This window comes from Meleagris gallopavo, chromosome 3 (assembly GCF_000146605.3).
Source record: "Meleagris gallopavo isolate NT-WF06-2002-E0010 breed Aviagen turkey brand Nicholas breeding stock chromosome 3, Turkey_5.1, whole genome shotgun sequence".
NCBI lineage: Eukaryota > Metazoa > Chordata > Aves > Galliformes > Phasianidae > Meleagris > Meleagris gallopavo.
The window spans coordinates 34,368,101-34,390,721 of record NC_015013.2 but is presented as its reverse complement, the minus strand read 5'-3'; the positions used below and the strand labels follow the sequence as shown (position 1 = coordinate 34,390,721).

General features: G+C 39.5%; 2 protein-coding genes across 2 annotated transcripts in view; both read right to left on the bottom strand.

Moving 5' to 3' along the window:
• The window catches only part of LOC100547876 (polypeptide N-acetylgalactosaminyltransferase 12-like), a 28,614-nt gene extending 25,844 nt beyond the window's left edge, over window positions 1–2,770 (bottom strand). Inside the window, exon 1 of the mRNA XM_010708662.1 lies at window positions 2,735–2,770. Within this exon, the coding sequence (XP_010706964.1) occupies window positions 2,735–2,770 (36 nt within the window). The remainder of the gene's footprint in view (window positions 1–2,734) is intronic.
• The window catches only part of LOC104910213 (polypeptide N-acetylgalactosaminyltransferase 12-like), a 42,657-nt gene continuing 22,466 nt past the window's right edge, over window positions 2,431–22,621 (bottom strand). Inside the window, exons 2-5 of the mRNA XM_031552770.1 lie at window positions 22,302–22,433; window positions 15,937–16,050; window positions 9,161–9,316; window positions 2,431–6,669 (exon numbers count right to left, since the gene is read on the bottom strand). Of these exons, the coding sequence (XP_031408630.1) occupies window positions 6,532–6,669; window positions 9,161–9,316; window positions 15,937–16,050; window positions 22,302–22,433 (540 nt within the window). The 3' untranslated portion in view covers window positions 2,431–6,531. The remainder of the gene's footprint in view (window positions 6,670–9,160; window positions 9,317–15,936; window positions 16,051–22,301; window positions 22,434–22,621) is intronic.

Sequence of the window (22,621 nt, the reverse complement as noted above, 5' to 3'; positions counted from 1 at the left end):
CGCGCACCCCCCGCCCCCGCTCCCGCGCAGCACGCAGACACGCGCCCACGCCGGCTCGGCACCTCCGCCACCGCACACGCACACGCACACGCACAAACGCACACACACACACACACACAGAGCCTGGGCCATGGCAACTCCGCAGCTCGCGCACAGGAGCGCGGCGTTCTGCAAAACCAGGTTATTTCTGGGTTATCGTTTCTTCTCCCCGCAGGATTCCCGCAGCCCGGCAGCGCGCAGTGACCGCGCCGTGCCCTCCTCCCATCACGGACCCCCTGCGCAGCGAGGAGCCCCGTGGAGCCGGGCACGTCTCGGTGTGTGTCCCGCTGGGGGAACATGCAGCCCTGCCAAACCCGGCCCGGGGCATCTCGGGTTTTGTAGATACGCACTCACTGCAAACCCGGGATAAGGGGCGGCTGAGGAAAATGGGATGGTTTAGTCAGGAGAACAGAAGGCTCAGGGGAGACCTTACCGTTCTCTACAACTGCCTGAAGGGTGGTTGTGGTAGAGTGGGAATTGGCCTCTTCTCCCAGGTAACAGCAACAGGACGAGAGGGAATGGCCTCAACTTGTGCTAGGGGTTGATTCAGGTTGAATCTTAGGGAAAAATTTCTTCTCTCCTATTCTCCTGCACCCCAGGGAGGTGGTGGAGTCACTGTCCCTGGAGGTATACAGGAACCGTGTGGATTTGGCACTGAGGGATGTGGTGAGTGGGCATGGGTTGGTGGTTGGACTACATGATCTTAGTGGTCTTTTCCAACCTTTATGATTCTATGAAGGCCAACTTAATATATCCCATATACAACGGTGGCATCTGTGCCGTAAATTGGGAAGAATCTTTATAGATTAATAAATTCTAAGATCATAATGACGAGACCTTGAGCCAAAAGCCCTTAACCTGTCACCCCATAACTCTTGTTCTTTGCAGCCCTTCCTGTGGAATGACATCCAACAGTGCTGACCTAAAGACATCAGTAAAGAAGAGGCCATCACCTCTCTTGATAAATTAATTCCGTCATTAGTGACTTTGCTAAGACGTGAATCAGATTCAGTACAAATTTGTCTCACTGCAGATTGCCAGCCTTTGGTGAGGCTGCCCAGAGAAGCTGTGGTGCCCCATCTTTGGAGGCACTGAAGGCCAGGTTAGATGGGGCCCTGGGTAGCTGAGCTGGTGGGGGGCAGCCCTGCCCATGGCGGGGGACTGGAACTGGATGATCTTTGAAGTTCTTTCCAACCTAAGCCATTCTGTGATTCTGTGATTCTTGTCATGTCTGCATCAAATTAAGTACTCCTGGCATTGCTGATATTCCCTCACACACATACGCTAATGTGTGCACACTCCAATAGCAAACCCCTGGAGGCAATGCAGCCAGGCTGTCCCAAGAGGCTGCCTCCCTGTGGAACCATCCACATTATGTCTTCAATGTTTTCTGCCTGAGCACGCGAGCCACTTTTTTCTCCTGTGTGCCTGATCTTACCTTGCAATAAAACACAGTGTGCACTCTCCATTCACACAAGTGGCCTGCCCTGCAGTTCGTCACCTGCAAACTTACAGTACATTATTTTCTTTCAGAAAATTGATTTTCGTTATACCAAGAACAGATCTTCCTAGGATCCCAACAGGAGCAGAGGGCACACTGATTTTGCATAACATTATTTTTAATCACCATTTCAATCCTAAATGAATGTCACCATTCTAAACTAGATCCGCAATAGGTTCCAAGCCTGTCTGTCAAATGCTGTTTCATGTGAAATCACTCCTCCAGAGCTGATGGAAGCCCCATCTCTGGAGATACTCAAAGTGAGGCAGGATAGGGCTCTGAGCACCCTCATCTGTAGGTGTCCCTGTATATTGCAGGGGAGCTGAACTAGATGTCATCTAGGTATGTCTTCCAACTCAAACAATTCTATGATTCTATGAGAGCTGAGTTCCAGCTCTTGTGCCCAAACTGTAAAGATCTGGAGCACTGCTGGCTGCCATTTAAGCTAACCAAAGCTGTACTTCAGATTTGGTCTATTGAATAATATTGCAATTTTGATTTTAATGCCTTTGTTGCAGTCTTCTCTGCCAGGAAAGCAGAGATGCTTTTGCTTCATGGTATGAAGATGGAGTAATAAAGGCTTGGGAAACACTGGGACACTGAAGCATTCAAGTTCCATGTTAAGAAAAGCTATGAAAATAACCTTTTTTCAGGCTGGGGACTTAATGTGGGGTAATAAATAAAGCCATATATTGAACAATGAGGATTAAGCTAAATAAGCCTTTCTAAATCTTTCCTCGGTACTCAGCAAGGCATGGAAAAGACAATTTCAACATCTTTTGTAAAAAGGAAAAAAAATAAAAATGCAAGAAATAGTTTATGATCAAGTAATTAGAGACAACACTGCAATGTAGGTGCACTGATGCTCTTTAGCTTTAATAAAGAACATCTTTTCCAATGCTTTTAAAGACTTCATCTGAGATCCTATCAAAGCTTTTCATACAGTACGCATATAAGGTTTCAGTAAGATATATACACAGTTATCTTCTGCAAATCCTCTTCTTTCCTGCCAGCAGCACTCAGGAATTTCTCCTTTGCGCCTAAAAGACACAGGTAGTGCCTCCTTTTAGATGAGAGGGCTAGCAGAGAATTGCACCAGACCTATTTTGAAAAATTATGTCAGACACAGCCTCCTTCACAGCCATCTCCTCTTTATTTTTCCTTTCCCCAGAAATCCCCAGAACATCTCGCTACCATAAAATCAGTACAGTGCATCCCCTTGGACGACATCCTCTAACACTGCATACATCCTTTATCTGCTATGCAAAAATATTTTCTATTCTTATTTGGTGGTCAACAGCAGGCACTGTGTCCGTTCATTCCTTGTTGGCTAAAACATCCATTCTCAAGAGTGGCAAACCCTGCTCACTCCCTTTGCTTGAAAATCAAATGCCACTTTCTCCTTTGAACGTTATCCAGTCGTGTCAGCATTTTAGTCACACAAGCCCCTCAGCTGTATTTCAGTATTTCAGTAAACAGTTCTGTCCAATATCTTCCTGTTAAATAATTCTTTCCACTTCCTTCCAGGTATTATCAAGTCTTCTCACAGTGTGTGCAGAGTTAACGCATTTTATTCCTTATGTATTCCTTCAATGTTCATGAATTTCAGGTCCAGATATCTGCGCTGCTGTTTTTCCCTTGACCACTTTCACTTCCGCAGCAAGTTAAATACCTTCAGAGGATGTACGAATTCAAGAAGACAGCTTTTCCCTTCCCACCAAGCAACGAGCTCTGCAGCTGGTCCTTTTTCAACCTGGGAGCCAGCCTGACGCCACATGAAGCATGCCACGCTACCCATCAAACCACAGCTCCATCCCTGGGTCTTCTATCTTCCTTTCTCTTGGTTTTGAAGACAGAAAAAATTGCATATGCATACCTAATCGTTTTCCTTTGTAAATGGAGGTGGAAGAATGCTGCAATGCTCTAATTCAGACTCAGCTACTGCTGCTGGAGCCAGCCACCAGCAAGCTGGCAGAGAAAGGGAACTCCACCATCCCCCTCTTCTTCCTCCCAAGGACTTCGCTGTCCTTCACAGTGAAGGACAGATTTCTACATCTCAGTCCTCAAACTGTACGTGGCATACTTTGTATTAGGATGATACATTCTCAGTATAATTAGCCACCTCTGTTCTGTATTTTAAAAATGTCCTGTTCTTGTTTTGAACTACTTGATGGCACAAAATGAAAGATGGACCCTTGAGATTTCCCTGTCTGCCATGCCAGTATCCCATTATTTTAATATAAGATTATCAATAAGCTTGAATTGCAAGTTTGGGTTTTACGGGTTCTTCACATGATTTGAAGTAAAGGGGAAAAAAGAGTGGCTCCAAACACTCAAAATTTCTTAATACTCAAGAGTATTAAGAAACAGAGGAACGTCTGGCAGAAACTCTTTATTTCTCATTTTCAAAGAATCTTAGGAGACCAAAATCAGATGGAATATTAATTTGTGACTTAGACTTCTAATTTTTCCAGTTCTCCGAGACATTCAGCCTCTTCTTTGCTGAGAAGCCCAAAGTCTACAGTCCATTCCTCAGAGGGTAGCCCTGACCTCCCACTGAAAAAAGTCTCTGCACTGTGAATCAAACATGTGATCAACTCCTTCATCCTCCAAACTCAAAGCCAGACACTAATACAATTCCAGTAAGCAGAGAAGAAGGAAAGAAACAAGGAAAAAAAAAAAGGGAAGTAGGTGGACTAAATGGACAACAACATACATGGAGCAAGCTGGTGATGCTATGACATTCAGTGACTCCTCTTGAACTGAACGTAAGCATGTTTGTGCAGCAAATATTCAATGCAGGCTAGTAGTTTTGCTGGCATAGGGAAACAGCTCAGTTGCATGTAACTGGAATCTCAGAACATCAATACGTCTCTCTAAACAAATGCAGAGTAGCAAGATGTACAGAGAACAATTTCCAATTACTAAATTTCATTTGCGTACGACCACCTGCTGATAAAATCTGGAAGTCTCAAAACTAAGAAAACCTCCTTGACCCTAATGGTCAATGAGCATTTTGTCTACAAGTGTAATTGCTGGGCTTTCATTAACTTATTAATGTAATGCAATCAACAGTCATGAAGGAAAAACAGAAATGAACAGAAAAACCTTGCTGTGTTGGTACACTTCTAACAGCTCTCTCATGCAGACACACAGCTTTGATTTGTGACTCCACAAACTGAACACAGTTGCTGCTAGCAGGTGAACAAAAGCATTAATGAGAAATGGGAACTTGAGAGAGCATAAAATAGAGCTGTCTTCTCCCAGCTGCTACAGAGATCAGAGCTTAAGAAATCAGAGGAATAGTTAAAAGAAAACCACTGACCATATGAAACAAACAAACAAACTCCCACAGTTGCCACGCTACAGAATTACAAAATATTTTATTAGTTCTAAAATTGATTTCATCAATCCGACCCACAGAGACAGAGCTTTAAAGTTCTCCACAAAAATATTCAATCTATGGGGTTTTTGATAGATCTTGATAGGACCTCCTGTACATCCACTACAGGAAGAAACGTTCTCCCTACACCCTAATCATATAAATAGATATGACAAAATGACATGAGCTTATGAGGATTCAAAGGAAGTTCTGTACATTTTTTGTAGAAAATAAGAACAAATAATAGAAGAAACCAAGACTTTTGAGGGAAAAAATGGTTGAAATCTTCACACTTCTATGCGTAAAACACTTCCAGCTGAGATAAGGAAGTCTCCCTTATGTGTTGAAACCATTAAATCAACACTTTAATGATGATAGTCAATGACCAAATACACTGACTGCTATACACACTACTTGTCTGATTGGGTAAAAGCAGACCCCACACTTAACAGCTGTAAACATCTTGTACTGGAGCAGATTAAAATCCATGTTTTCAATAGAACTATATGTGCTGCCATGAGCAACTTGTCAGAAAAGGAGATCCCAAGCAAAATGTGAGTTATATCTGAAACATTCTTTTTTAACTAATAGCAGCTGTATATCATGTTGGTAACTTATAAAAACATTTTTTGTTTACCCAGTAATTTTTAACTGACATTTAAATGTTTACAATTTAATGAAAATTATAGTTTCTTAGATTCATTTTCTCTAACTGTAATTTTGAAACAAATCTCCCATGTCTAAAGAATTGTTGCTAGGTTTGATCTTGCAAGTTCTATGCATGTTGAAAATCCACACAATGTTGAAGTAAGCTATGCAGTCTGGGACACAGCTGCACACTTAGATTCACATATATCTAAACAACTTTGCCCTGAGTTGTTGCCTTATTTCTTTAAGAAAGATGAGAAAAAACTACTTGCAAAATCAGCATTCTAAGCATGCTTAGAAACTCAACAAGTGCCTTGAGCAATTAAAATTGTCACAACAGTTAACGTACAGTATTGTCAAGCATGTGCAATCTGTATGCATCTAGTTTGTTATTTGTGCAAAAATATGCAACCTTTTCTGCCTCAATGTGCAAATCCACACTGTCTTCAGTGAGGGGTCTGTTGTAGCCAGTTAGGGGCAGAACTGGCCTATATTCTCCCTCTTGGTATTTAAAAGAGGGGGAGAAATATTAACTAGCATCTGTTAAAAGGCACAACTGCAAAATGTTTTAGTAGAAAAATAAACATTTTAAGTTATTGGCAGATAACATTAGTGCAATTATTTTGACTGCCTTACTTTCTTTCACACAGTAGATTAAAAAATACATTGTCACTTGTGAAAAGAACCTAAGACACTTCAGAAACAGTCATGTAGCTGCCAAATAAAGGGAACTGAAGAGGAGCAGGTTCTGTGACATGATATAACCACAGTACTTACTTAATGTAGTTCTCCATAATTAGTGCCGTTTAACGCTCCAGAAACACAAAATTTAATGCTTTTAAACTAATTACTGTCCTTCTCATATAAAAATATACCACTTACAGAATTTTCAAAAGGCTGACTATCAGCTGACTAGTAAGAGAACGTTTTCATATTCAGCTATATACTGATGACATCTGGATCAACTTCTTTCTTTGAAGAACCATTTTTGGTAGTCTGAATTGGAACATGGTCGTAATACTGGTGCTGGATTACCATTGTAGGAATTTGACTCTGCTTGTAAGCACTTCTGAGTTTGCATATGAAACAAAGTACCATCCTACAAAAGAGAGAAATAATTTTTGAATTTCAAGTCTTAAAAATTAAAAACATATCACTTTACTTCAACAAAATATTCGTAGTAAAATATCACGCATATCCTTTTCATGGGTTATGCAGCAAAACCAAAATGCTTACCTTGAGAAATGTCAAAAATCCTAACTTTTAAACTTATTTTGTGTCCTGACACTTAAGTTTGTAAAGGATATGCTTTCTCAGCTCACTTTCATTCCCTTTTGTTTCTACATCACAATACAGGCAGAGAAAACCAAAGTAAAATACATGCGTTACTTAAATTCAACAACTTAGTCTGCATGTAGCAAGCAAATTTAGTTATGGTTAGTTAGTTGCCTGTTTCGGATATATTTTTGGCAAAAAAATTGCCATTTCTTTACAGGTTATATTTGTAGTGGAAAAAGCAAAAAATTCTAAGTGTGCCTCTTGCCTTCAAATCTCTGTGCAGTCAGCTGGATTTGCTTAAGGATAGCACAGCCGCCTAAAAGGCACAAGGCCTAACCACCCTGTGCACTCATGTTCCCAAAGAACATTATGTAAGGCCTCAGGCTTTCCTGTTACAGGAGTCTCCAAAATCGTTTTATCTCCAGTTCACATAGCTCACTGAAATCTAGAAGCACTGTCAACCAAAATACTGAGCTGCAATAAGGTGATGTAACCAACTGTGGAGAACAGGTGCTTCAAGAGCCTTTCTTAGGCCCAGGTGACATCCGCGCGCCTAACTATTTTCAAAACCCCTGATGGCCACCGCTCTGCTTGAGTGTAAGCTTGAGTTCTTTGAAAGTCTGCTCTTCAGTCCTCAGGAACGTTGCACTAATGGCACCTTGCTCCGTAGCTTCCAAGGGCCAGTGGTGTGTGCTTGCTCATGGGTTTGCTTGCAGGCTTAGCTGGTGAATGACTTTCTGGTTTCCATTTATGATAATTCACGTTTCTGAGTGGACTAATCAATATCTGCCTCACTTGCTTTTGATGCGGTGCCAGGCTGCTGGGAAAGCTGTTCAAATCTCTGATAATGCTACATCCCTGCCACTTGTTTAAGGACTGCTCTTCTAGTGTCTGACACTTTTCAACACGAAGCAGGAGAGATGCAGTACTGATACCTGGCCTATCACTTGCCTTGTAACATGGGGACCAATGATTTGGATTTAATGCAGCATAATAAGAGGAATCAGTGCAGAGCAGTAGATTCAAGTCACACAGAGGAACAACATGGTCATGAGAAAGAAAGAGGATTTAGTATCTGAAACTTAAGGAATTACTTTAAATGTGAATGGCTAGGAAAGCTGTGGAGCCAAATGTATTCCAAAACTGTGTTTTCTCAGTTATTTTTATGAAGTGACTGAAGTTCATCTAAAATTTGTCATCTTAGGAATTAATATATATGAACTTGGAAAATTTCATGAAGTCAGTGTTAAAAATGAAATACCATCGATAAAGCCAACATCTTAAATAGTCTTCCTCAATGAGCTTCAGTCTGGACTAGATTCAGTGAGGAGACAGTAATTTTCATGTTTTTCGTTAGAATTTACTCTGTCTCCTATCACCAGTGGAAGTATCCAGGCAAGAATTTGTCAGCTGTGTAGTCTGTAGAATTTAGATGCATTATGTAGAAACATTATGTAAATATACATTTTTGATATATTATGTGACCTTTTCCCTTAGCTGAATAATAACATCCCAGAAGCTGACCAAGGCCATCATTTTTCATGCAATTTATTTTCTCTGAGGCATTCAGGAACTCCTTCAGAGATTAAAACCTACTAACACAAGGTTTTCTAAGATGATGTTATGTTTTTTTAATACACTCCATACTTCTCAGCATTTCTTCTTCTTTGTAATAGGCATTTAAGTTGAAGAAGGATGGGATGTGTCCCATGGAGGGGCAGGAGTAGAGCAGAAGGTATCTTTTGATGGAGCATCAAATTACATAACTGCATTATGTAGCAGAAAAATCTAGAGAGGACTTCTGATGCTCATGGGGAGATAGTTGGCAGAGGAGAAGCAGCAGCTTCTTAAAAACAAGGAAGACTTTAAAGCAATGGTGGTGATAATGTAAATTATCAAGGATATATGGGGGTAAAAATACTGAGAAATAAAAGTTAACGAAAGGAGAGCAGAGGTTGGCTATCTCTAAGACTGGATAGAGAAGGGGAATGGAAATTCCCTTGAAACTACAGATGGGTGCTTTTCTTCCTCTTGCCCTTCTGTTCAGAAGGAATGTGCTTCAACTGCATGTTGCTGCTACCCTGTTCTATGTTTACATATTAAAAGCCAAGATAGAGAGTCATGCCTATCTAAACAAAATCCCAGTCCAAATGTAGGAGTATTTGTGGCCAGAATGTGAAGGTGGTAAGATGGAATTTTTTTGTTTTCTTTTTTCACCCTATCCCTTCCCCCCAAAAAAAGTCAGCAGTTTTTCCTCCCACGTCTTCCCCCAAAGAAAACAAACCCAAAGTGTACCAAACAGGCACTCCTACCTCTCTGAAAGCAAACTTCTGGTTTTCAGGAACATGGTGAATATTTTCTTGACACAAATTCATTGTCAAATACTCAGTCCCTGCAATAACTGCTGCACAGGCTTCAGGCTGTCGAGTATTGTAGCGTATTTCATTATGGGATGTGTACTCAAAAAACTACAAATGCAAGAGAAGAAACAGAGGGCAACAGAGTAATTTCATATGTACACAAGAAAGTACTTATAGGAAAGAGATCCTAAGATACTGAAGTTCAACATATTAAAGTGGGTATTATGGAGAGAAAATCTTCCAAATATATTCAAGGAGCCTTAACTGCTGCTATTTGCTTATTATTTTACAGAAAATCAATCTCACCACAGCACTGATTTACTCTGGTAGAACTTAAGAGTGTATCAAAATGCTGAATAAATGCACTGGAAAACAGATGTTCCAACATTAAAGAACCTACCACATTTGGCTGCAATATTCTACTTTCACACTTCAGACCACTTTTAAAAAAGAGGACAGAAACAAGTTTGTAGCCTGATGTTATAACTTTTTAATTCAGCTGTCACAAAGCAATGTTTCTTTTAATTAAAAAGCTTCTCAATGAATAGTGCAAATGCAATTTGGTCAAGGTTCACATTCAGTTACAAAACAACTCAGGATGCACGGTGATGAGCATTTTACTCATGACATTTTAAGACATTATTCAGAACAAATCAGCTACAGCTGCTTTTAAACATGAGCAGAACTCTATTAAAGACAATTTATGGGCTTTGCTTGTTGTGCAATATTCTATAGAGATGTTCTGAGCATGCCCTAAACCATTGTTTTCTGCAGCAATTATGGTTGAAGCCTTCCTTAATTTTTTATTTGATTTTTATCATGGACAATTGCCAAATCTTGGACTTCATTAAAGAGAATAGCAGAATATGAGAGCTGTTTGTATTTAGCATGCTTATAAATAATTTAGACAACTATAGTGCACGGATGTGTGTTTAGAACAGATTTAGATTATGCTCAGTGGGGTAGACAAGAGTTTTATGTACCTCAGAAAATGGCTTGTTACCAATAGTATAGCTGCATTAGTGGAAAGCAATAAAAGGAGGAGGGAGAGAAAGAATCCTCTTTTGTTGTTTCACTCCTGAACAAAGTGATTGTAAAACAGTGTGAAGGGCACGATACAGATTCAGAAACTTAGTATATACTTGTGCTTACCAGGAAACCATTCTTAACAACCACTAGCTAATTAGCCTTGAAAGATAAACTAAAAATGGACTTTTAATGTAAGTAGGGCTGCATGATTAGCAAGTCTGCAAGCACATAGTTCCAGGTACCAGAGATCTGATCTAAGCTAAACTGCTGGTAGCCTTTTCATGAATGAAACCTCTCGGGGAATTTCTCTGCCAAAGTAGCAGTTGCAGCTGTACATAAGCAAATGCTGCCCACTGCTTGCAGAGCTTCACGGCTGTTTTCAAGGGCAGTGATGTAAATGATCCCCCTGAATTAACACTATCACCATCATTCAATCATAGGAAGTAGCAAATGAAAGTGATTTGAAAAAGCAACTTAAGCTTGAAATCTACCTCCTGACATAGCATTCAAGAGACTTTGATTTCCCCTAGAAACATATTGCTAGGACTACTCTTATGATGTAAACTACCTTACAAAGTTTGCTTTATGCTAGAAATGTCTCATCATCAACAAAAGTAAAACGTGGTGACATTGGCCCAGTATTTTACTTTCTGCTCCAACAAGCTGGTGCTCCCTATCCTTTAAGCCTTAGTTCATGAATTTTGTATTTGAGGATGAAGATCTTGCTTCTTCAGGCACCACAATAATCTGTGGGGTACTCATTTTAAAACTATGACTTGTGAATAAAGAAAAAGCTTCACAGCTGTTTGTTGTGTCTGGATGGATGCTGCAGGTCAGCATGCTTTCTGCTGTTGCTTTTACAAGGTCCCATTAAGAACTCTCCTCTGTAGTGGATTTATAAAGTATAGCAACACTTAGTAACATTTTGCTCTGAGTATCAGCCAAAGCCTGCAAGCTGCTCATGGTAGCAGATATATTAAAAGTGGATGGAGCAGCTACTAGATCAGAGCACTTCTTACTACTGAGATCTTTCCTCAATAGCCTCTCAAGGACTTCTATCAGATTTTGGTGGAGAAGAGCTAATAAAATGGATAATTTCTGGGTAACATTAAGGACTGAGGCTATGTTATTAGCAGACTCGCATCTCCCTGTCCAATGATTACACAGTCTCTGTCCTTCACCATCCTCATAGTGAGGAATTTATTCCTCATATCTAATCTAAACCTTCAGTTTTTAATTTAAAACTGTTACCTCTTGTCACTAGGTCTCACTTGATGAAGCCTTTTACGCAATGCCTGCCATTTCTGGGATTTCTAGGGGACATACCGTGGCTACATAAGGGTATGGTGGTGCAAGGATGGTGGCTGCCTCACCAGACTCCGGAACACAGTCTCAGCCCTCTTTATGCCTGGCTACCTACTGCTTGTCTGTGCACTGGCAAACACTTGCACGTGACAGGCACTTTCTGAGCAAACAAACCAGCAGTGATGTTCCCAAGTGTGATCCCCTCCTTCACAGAAAGCCAGGGACTTTATTAAGCTTTTTATTTGCCTCTATCCATTTGCCTTAAATGGGAATAGCAGGGGAATACTTTCAGGCACAGTAGGCTGCTTAATGGTCACCAATCTTCTTCCCATGTCAGGCAGGCTTCCTACAGCATGCACTTGTCCTTCTGTCCTGCTTCCCAGCCATACCAAGAAGGGCAATGGGCTTTACTGGTCTTGAATTTCAAAGCTCTCCACTCTCATCTACCCAGACAGACACTTGGACTAAACATCAGTAGCCTGAGGTTCAAGCACTTCAGAAATATATTCTGCATTTTTTGCCTCATATCTTCAACTTCTTGCTATAATGAACACACTCATTTTTAACCACTCACAGTTAGCTTTCTTACTACTTACTCAAAAACAATTCAAAAGGACCAGCAGGAACCCTATCCCTAAGGACATGTCATTGTGCAACTGGATTCAGGAAAAAAGAGCAACAAATTACCATGGATTTCAGATAGATTTCGGAGTGATTTTACTTTCTGAGAGATAACATTGGAGCAGAAACTGGACTTCATAAATAATCAAGAGCAGAGAGCTCTCTTCTCTCGCTACAGTGCACATAGATACTCAGAGGTCACTGGAGCTGGAGAACTGCTTCCAGTGAAGAGAGCTTTACTAGTTGACCCTTACATAAACTGTCACCTGCCACCATCATATCATGCCTACGGATGGCTGCACTGGGGTGTAAGACACATATGGTTGACCAAGTTAACATTCACTAGTGTTAAATTGTACCAAGACGTTTCTGGAGAATAACTTTCCTGAACTTTTCTTTCTCTGGAGAATAAACTTCACCCCTATACACCATGAGATAAAGTATGAATGTGCACCAGTGAGTACTGCCCAAGGAAGAAAGTGGTTAATTGTGGAACAAACACTGCAATTGGAGGAAGGAATAAGGAGAAGACTAGGGGAGAAAAGATGGGAGCTAGATGGGAAAAGGAAAGGCACTTGACAAGGAGCAAAACATGACCTAGTATGAGGACTAACTGCTGGGAGAAACTGAGGGGACAGACAGAGCAAGGAAGTCAGAGAAAGACTGGGAGCTAGCCAGTGTGAAACAGAAAGCACTAAAGCACTGAGTGGAGAAGCCAGAGCCAAGACACAGGGCATACAGAAGGAAACTGAAGTGAAGCTTTCTTACGAGCTAAAGCTGCACAGGGTAAAGATTGGAGTGACAAGAGCAGACTGGAGGAGAACAAGCAGAAGGGTTTAGGATTGGGATGGCAGATCCACTTCCAAGGATGAGACAGAAGATACCCATTGTCAGTAAGTATCTGCAAAACTCTGCAGTGGAGTGCCCTGCTCTCCTAAGTTTGCTATGACTGGAAGATGACCTGTCTTGCTTTCATCAGTTCCATCAGGTTAAAGTGGTGGATGTACGTGTGGAAGATTTGAGCATGGCAAAGGAATTCACATGACCAAGAGCAGCCTGTTGTCTTTTAAGAATGACCATCTGTAGGTGTGGGAAGTCAGGAAATGAAGAGAAGTATTCTGTAAGCAAGAAAAAGGAAGCGTAAATTCAGGAATCCTGACTTCCATTTCCCATCTCAACTGTGCATATAATTCTTGCTTTACTTTAGCTTCCTTCTGTTCCCACACCCATAGTTCTTCCTGCTACCCACTTTTTGCTACAGAACTGCTGCTTTCACCACTACTCATGACCCTCATTTGCCTGCTAGGTTAAGTCTTCCTATACATTTCCACTAAATGAGTCTCCAGAGATCCTGCTTCTTTCACCCTCACTCTTCAGAGCTCCTAACTGTCATACGTGCCCTGCCTGCCACTTACTATTCTACCTCTGTCCCAGATTTCTTCTGCCCTCTCTCACCTTGGTCCTCTTTCCCAAGCTCCAGTCAGTCCTTCCACAACTTTTTCCCAATTTCACTAATACTGTTGTTTTATCCTTCCTTCTGCAGACTTTCCAATTCTTGTATCATCTCTTATTTTCTTTTGGGTTTACACTGGGGACAACAGGTTTACACTGTTGTCAGGTACATTCCTCTTTCCTCCTGCTCCCTGAATGCCAGCAGAGGGAGCAGTAATTGCACAACTTAAGAGCATCACATCACTGCTCTCAGTCTGCTGCCTGCATCACAGGAATTTTGATGCACTGCACTAGTGCATCAGCAGATATGTGAGAGCATCAAAAAATCCAGTTATGTGATATCTTCACAGAGAATTCACAGTTCATCTTTAAGTGCTTCATAAGCAACTCTAAAAATGTCACCACATAAGGCGGCTTTTCTTACGAATTGTACTACTTTTTTGCTTTTACCTTCTACTCTATGTCTTTACTTATTTTCTCGGAGGGTGAGGAGGGAGAATGGAAGGGGTAAAACTAAAATCAACCTTTTGTTCAAAGAAATACAAAAAGACTCAACTCCTCTCTTTTCCGTTATGCTTAATGCAAGAAAATAAACTATAAATGACTTTACATGTGAGGAGGTAATCCCATAAATTTAGACAGTTCTCAGTCTAGAAAAGCAATAAACACCTCCTGATAAGAGAGTGGCTTAACTAGGTTTCATTTTCTATGTAGATGTAGAGACACATGCTCAACTTGGGCACAGAGCTGAACTGAGGTAGTAAGATGGGTTGGTGTGATGCATCTTTGAATACTTGATCCACATCTGTCACTACTGATATACTTTTGGCTTTTATAATACACAATTCTCTTCAGGTTCTTCCCTTCATCTTTAAGTCTAGGACAGAAACTTTATGAAAGTTAAAACAAACTACAGAAATAAACAATATTAAATAGTAAAGCAATAAATGTGCTGTCAAAAACAGTCTTCAGCTTGGATCTGAAACCCTGCTCTCAGACTGTTATTCATTTTAAAATGCAATTCACACTACTAACTTCCCCCTTAAGAGATTTATTTTTCAGCACTCAAGTTTTTTTCATTTTTTTAAAGCAGAGTTCAGAAAGAAAGCTGATAAAATGTTTGTGCGGCATAACCCTGGTCCTTTCCCATACTTATTTTTCCATTCTGAGACAAATGTTTGGATTAATTTCCTAAAAGCACAATTAAGCTGCTCAAACTATCACATTGTTACGTAGGCACTTGCTAAAAGAAAGTACAAGGGCTGCTCTGAAAGTAAGGCCTCCTGTTTTTTTTTTTTATGTTGCCTCATGACGACAGAGGCAGAAGTTGGTGGTATGGCAGTAAAGGTTGAACTTTCCCATTAATATCTCATTACATTTTGTTGCCCTGTGACAGATGTGTTACTGTGCTCTTTTTATCTATTGTAGTTTCCACAGAAATAAATAGGAGGCATTACCTTTGGAGTGACCTATGTACATATATCACCACCCCTCCCTTTAGAGGCATGCTAGATAGTCTAATTTGGGTTTGAAGCAAAAAAGCCAACAAGCACATCATATGCCACACATCAAACGCTAAACCCCAGTTTTAGAAGATGACTACTCAAAGCCATGAATAACAGCCACTGTAGATTGGCATTTGGTGCTCCATGACACTTTTACTGTGGCTTAATGTGGAAAGCTTTATGGGAATCTCTGTCATACAGTTTCCGTCTGTATGTAAAAAAATATTAGGAAGTATTTTCAGCTTACCAAAAACAAGAAAACAAAAACTAAAGAATTAGGAAGGATCTGTGCTCACAAGATTTTATAGCGTTAGCCCAGGAAGATGCTTCTGCAGATCAGAGTGTTGGAGACAGTGCTGTTCTGAACCTCGTGTGCAGTTAGATAAGAACAAATAGGACAAAGACACATGCAGGCAAAATTAGGTGAGGTTTCCAATGTCACTGAGAGCTTTGGCAATGTGGACTCTACAGAGAGCCGGCATGCCCAAGACCATTTGCAGACGAGTGAACATTGGCCTATAAAGCCATATAGCTTCACTACTGCCCTATTAACCCCTGCTAATGAGCTCTGTGTAGTGGCATGATTAAGAGATTCATGAATTTCCTGGTCTTAGTAGATACATCTTGATAACTATGAAAATCTGACCTCAGGATACATCAAAATTAATAGCAGCCAGAGGGAGAATCAAAATTAGATCTAAGATAATCTCTCTATGGCAGTATATTCTCTCAGCCCTACTGCAATGTTTTTTACCATACTTTTCATGTCAAAACCACAGCATTAGTCAAAATGAACATAAAAACAATGAACCTTACCTGATTTTGTCCCATGCCATGACATGGGTATAGTATGACCCTGTGTCCAGTTATTTCGTGTTCATTTGGAGGATTATAATCAAAGCAGAAGTTGGCCATTCCTCTGTTCTTCAGCTAATCAAAACAAAAGAATATGTTAAAGTAAGGAAAACACATCACAGTCACTCTACCACTGCTAGGCTGTGAGGTTTATAACCCAGAGCTGTTTCCCGAGAATTGGAATGGATCAAATCGATCACCTCTTTCAGACTAAAGTGAAATAAAACTGAGAGGACTGTCTTGACGTGGTCACTGAACCAGTCAGACACAAAGGCTTCCCCATGAAGGACACAATGTTCCAGGGTGTTTGCAAGTGAAGTAGGCAGGGGCCACCTCCTATCATGTTGAACTTGAGCAAGCCTGCAACTCAGGCAGAAGTCTGACATGTCTTTCATTTCCATTCCTGCAGGGTCTACCTCTTCAATCTTCTAACGAAAAGAAGGTTACATAGTTTTTTCAGTTTTTCAAATAAGAGATGTAAAAAGAATTTGTTCTCAAAAGAACTTCGCTACCCTCTTGAGGTTGAACAGGCAGTCAGATTTTAAGAACAGAAATCATAAAAACAGGTTAAGATTTGTCTTTTGAAAGAGACACTAGATATTACATTAAATGTTCTTTACTACTAGAGCTGATCTTTGACACAATAGATGTGTAATTTTTAGATATGTTAAAATACTAAGCTAGCTGATTTCAGAAAATCAGGCTAATTAGCAAGGACTTGCATTTAAGTATTCAGGAGTCAAAGGTAACTGAAATTAAGTGGAACAATGCCATAACAATTACTGAATCCTAGTATTACCCACTTAACCAAATTTAAAAACACATGGAGCAAAACAAGTTCTGTAAACACGCGTTCAACCTGAATGCCCCCATTACTGGGTGTAATTATATCAGAGACAAGAAAAGAACAAGCAGCAAATCTCAGAAGAGTTACTTCTGTAGGGTGCAATTTTGCTTCTCTTCACCAATAGCCATAATTATATCCTCAGTTCTCAGTGCAGAGAAAAAACAGACAGAATTGAAAAGCGAAAGGTTAAAACCAGCTAAACCCCTCAAGATTCAAACTCACCAAAGAACAAACCACAGAAATAAGAAAATTAAATACTTGCGCTCCACACGTGTTTTATTTTCCCTAACATCTCCTTTTATTGCTACCTGATGTCTGTCTTCCTCTGCTTTGTGCCCACTTCTGCTGTCAGGCAGCCACTTCTCATCACACGTCATGCTTTGGATGGGAACACACTAAGGATCGAGGGGAACCATAGTGCTACTATGGTTCCATGGCCTGGGGCTTCTCACAGGGCTGTGGCTATCATGCTTGATAGAGCAGTTCCAAAGTACACTACCACAAGCTGAGTAGCACCTCTGAGGTGACACACACATATAAGTGGGAGAGGAGGGAAATGGGGACAGCATGGGACAGGGGGCTCTAGGGTGATGGGCTGGAGACTCTTCCTCCCTCTCCCACCCTCTGCAGGGAGGTGTGCCATGAAGTGAATGTTACAGACAGAGAAAGAAGCAGGAGGCTGCAGCAGGCTAGACAGCCCTGCACTGAACAATCTTTATCCCCCCTGCACGCCCTTCCCCCTAGTCTTCCACCTGTCTTGGCAAAGCTATTAACAGGGGTACATTTGCCAAATTTATACATTTAAGACGGAAGGCCTTGTGTTTTAATTTCTCTTTAAACACATTACTGCTATGTATTTGGTGTAACTTTTTCATTAAAGGATATAGCAATATCCAAATTTGGCACATTTCAAAATTCATTCTTATTTTTAGCATGCACGTGCACCAGAAGTGAAATAAATCCTCTGGCCATTCTTTCTACTGACAGTGCTCCTTGGCTTAAAAGGAATATACAACTACTGCACTCCTAAGCTGTCAAAAGAAGATGGTTTATTTATCTTTATAACACTGAGGAAGAAGTACAGTTAAAACAAACAAAACAAAAACAGGGAAGAAAACACTTTTATAGATGATTTTCAACACACACCACAAGACAAGGCAATAATCTTCTGATGTTTTTATGATGTTTATATTCTGTGATAAAAAGTCAGTCATACTCACTTAAAAATTAGAATCGTTACCTCTAAAATTACAAATCAGCTTCTGTTGTTGTCAGTGGCTGTCCTCAGGATCAGAGGGTTTCTCATTAGTATTTTTAGCAGTGTATGACTTTGCTTGACAGTCTACTGACACTGGGAGGAAGATGATCGTAGCAAAGGACTTATCCTTGGTGCCCTTCCAGACAACTCAACGCCTTCACTATCACTCCAAGTGTTTGCCCTTCACTGTCATTCCCTGGCATTTGCTCTAGCAAGTGCCTTTTGTGGCTTATAATTTTAAATATCCTATTTTAAAATGCCATGCACCATCAGAACTATTCCAACAAGGCACAAGAATACTCTCCTATCCTTACACAATGCCCAACTACAGCAAACAAAATAGAAATGGTATAAAAAGTGTAGTAACTTAAGCTCTGCTTCAGATGTTTAAAACTCAGTCTGTATTCCTACAATGCTACTCCACATTCTTTCTCATTTTCTTTTTTTTTCAGGCATAAAAACTTGTGTACTGTGCAGCCATATTCCTACACATACACTGTCAATAATTCAGCTTGGTTCTTTTTAGGTTGTTTTATCAGACATGGATAGATGTTCTTTTATACACTTTATCAGGAAGCCTAATAGATGTTTAAGATATAGGGAAATAGTAAATAGTAAGCAGATAAGTGACCTGATCTGACACAAAGGTCTGAAAACAATTAGATTTTCAAATCTGATCATACCACCATTTATGCTAAGAAAAATCAGTCATCTGTTCCAAGGCAGAAAAAGTCAGTTTGTGAAAGTAATATTTTTCTCCCGTTAAAGAGAATATACAGTCTAAGTTCCTTTTACATACAATAGTTCTATCAAAATAAGAATCATCCATTATTTGTTAGAGCTATTTTTGTTCTAATATCCACTGTAAGCAAGTCATGCAATAAGAACAACATTTTCTCCTTGACTTACCTTAATTCTTTTGCAGAATGCTGCATTAGAGAAACAGAAGCAAAAGAAATGTTGATCACCTGCCCATTAAAATACATAGTTCAGTTCTAAGAAATTATGCTCATGCAGTATTACTGGCTATGCCTTTTTTTCCACTTTTATTTCCTAGTGAAACATTGCAGGTTTACTCTATAGTGACATTTAGTTATCATTCTGTTTGGAAGCTGAGGCACGTCATAAACAGCAACTATTGAGATGTTCAGCTCAGACTTCTACCTTTCAGTGCTTGGAGAAATCTAATCTGTTGTTTACTAATATCTGGACACTTATATGTAATTACAGCAATGCAACTGGCATTTTATAAATAATTCTTTACATTTTCTTTTAAAGATTTATATGTTTCATATAATTGTAAGCCTTGCACCAACAATGGATTTTTTACATTAAAACTTCATAGTATTAGTTGATAATCACAGCCAGTGGAGCGCAGCCAACCTCTCTTTTCATCCACAGTATAGAAAAAAATCTTCTTTGTTCCTTTGCTGTAACATGGATATTGATGCATGGATATTGATGCATTAGTAGTATGGGTTAGTATCCTGGACAAAGTAAGGCATGAAATTGTAACAAGCCAACAGCTTCACTGTATTGACCAAACATAATCTTTTACCTCAAAGGCAATCCCAGCAGTCACAGAGAACAATTTTACTGAGTGCTTGCTATTTTCAAATCATCTTTTTTAAAGGACAAAAGAACAAAGTGAACAATATTGTCAGATCTCTGTTAACTCTTTAACTGCAACTCTGAAAGAAGTACACAATACCAGAATACTGATGACTGAGACCCTCTGAATGAATCAATGACGTGATACTGTTGTTGCAATTCAGCTGCTCACCCCAAGAAACCTAGAACTGCACTGTTCCAGCCCTGGTGCTTATATAGAAAATTCTGACTTAAGTTAAAAAAGAAAAAATGAACAAGGAGAAGTAATATTGATGGTACCCCTTCTGAAAGTATGACTGTTCAGAATACTGACTGAAATCTGCACTGTGGTATTCAATAATTATTACTGCTAAATTCTTTTGGAATAAAGTGTACTCATATTACTCACAGGCATCTTATAATAATGCAATCATGGCTCGAGCAAAAATACTCAAAAATCTGTATGTTTAAATAAAGTTCTAGGTAGCTAACATTTTCTGACAACCAATCTCAGCAGATATGGTAAATACTTATTTAGGTATCAAGAAAAAAAATGATAGCATAAGGGTCTAATTGTCAGAGCATGGCACTGAGTTTCACTCAACAATTCTTGCATATATTTCAGTATCTGGTGGCTGACCTGTGGGTAATCTTAGAAAGATTTTCAATTTCAGCATAAAGATTTGCAGAGGATAAATAAATCCCCATATCCCTTTGCAGTCTTTTTGAACAATTAATAACCTCACACTAGGCAGAGCTATTAACAAAGCCAACACATTTAAACAGTCTTTTTGTGAACCAAAAAAGCACTATGCAAATAACACAGGAGTAAAGAATACGATCATGATCAGTGATTTAGTGAAGTTAACAGATGGGGCTCAATATCCACAAATCAGTTGAATCAGTCGGTGTCATTTTTGCACTATCACTTTCCTTGAGCGTAACTGTACTTTAATCACATGTTAAATTCTTCCTGCCAGAAAACGTATTCTCATTATGCTCACAAGTAGATGGCAGCATTTAAGAACTTTTTTTAGAGAAATATATAGAGCACACCTAAATTACACCATTGATACCTCCAGCAGCTTTGAATAAGAATTATTTTTTCCAGGCATTTTCAAATCTTTTCTTGAAGATGACAAAGCAGTTAATCTCAAAAAGACCTGCACCAATCTCTTCTCAAGACCAGTAGAATGTTATCACTACCACTAGTCCAAATTTTCTTTTGGCTGCTGAAGGGTGAAGGCAAAGGGAAGGATAAGGCTACTGAAATGCTTCTGGAAGATAAGTTTTGTAATACCTTATTGCTTTTAGTGTCTTTGGCCTTATCAGTTAACAATCCAGCACAAAACAACGCAACATGAACTAATGCTGTCTCTTTGAGGTGCTGGATAATGCTGGATACTACCTCTCATGTCAGTGATTGCACAGAGATACCAATTCAAGTGCAAGTTTAAAGACAAACAGAGGAGGGTGGCTGCTCTTTCAGAGGTTCTTCAGGGCTTTGCTGCACTACTTCTAATCAGTGCTTACTCAGAGGAAAATGTAACACTTCTGTATTAGGAACTTTCTTGTTCAACAAGTAACAAAGAGAAGATTGTGGGTAGACATACTTCCTATGTGTTTTTATGCCCTCAAAGATGAGTCTTAATATTTTTCTCCTCCAAAAAAAGAACAGCATAGAGTGAGTAACTGAAGTGCAAATGACAGTAAACCAAGACTGTTGTGACACTGGCTGGGTGTGATGAATTGGTATTGGAATGCAGCTCAGCTAGATTTGCAGAGTGATTGAGCTACAACCAAAGTATTTAAAAGTCAACATGGCATTTAAAATCAAAAAGGTATTTCATATATCTTTATCAGGCAGAAAGGTACAGCCTTGTTCTCCTGACATGATAAGCAGCAGGCATATGCCATTTTTTCAGAGGAAGCAGGTATTTGTTTCATCATCTCCAACTTTCCAAATGAGATTACAGTAACATGACATACACAAAAGCTATAGTTCATATTTATTTTTAAGCTGCAAATAGTGTTGAAAATTGTTGTCTGTTGTCTGTTAAGAAATGAAAAGAGGATTCATACTGTGCCAGTGAGAATTGCTTATGAACCAACAATGTTCAAAAGTGTCCTCCAGATTAAAAATTAGCATATTGGTTTTGACACAGAGAATTCAGTATTATCTGGGAGCACATAGTATAAGCATTCCTTCTTGTCATCAAGGCATCAATTTTAATCATATAGAAAAATGCAGATACACATTTAAAAAACACACTGTTTCTATTTTCAAGTTGACATCTAAAAAAAAATCAGAAAACTTCAGTGGCTTCTTTTTTTATTAGTCAAGTTTTAAAGAAATTAGAAGATCATCCTTTGCTTGCCTTAACACTTGCAAGATGTCACTTGGAAGGTGCAGCTCATGGCAACATTACCTGTTCTCACAACCCGTCACAAGATTTCTTCAGTATCTCTGTGTATAAAGATTCTGATAGATAACACATTTTGAAGTTTACCGATTCTATCTTAAGTTCTATCAAAAACCCATGCTGTCGTTGGCATAAAAATACCATTGGAGTGAGCTAAAAGGAGCGCTCAGGAAACTGCAAGGAGACCCCCTTTGCAGCAACCACATACCATGCCAAAGAAGCCTGGTCTGTCCTCAGGTACATGAAGCTCTGGATACACATTCTCCAAGAACCACTTGAAGTCCTTACATTTCAGTTTCTCTCGAAGGAGTCTCCTCTCTGTCACATCTCCATATGGTTCCTAAAAAATAAATAAATAAACAAAAATAAAGATTAAAAACACAGAACAGATGCTCTCTTTTAAATTATCTGTTTACACTATTAGGAACCATATGCTCAAGTGATTAGTAGGACTTTTAACCAGGAAAAATTCCCATGTTTGAGCACTGGACTTGATTTTATTAGCTTTACATTCATTATCATTGACCA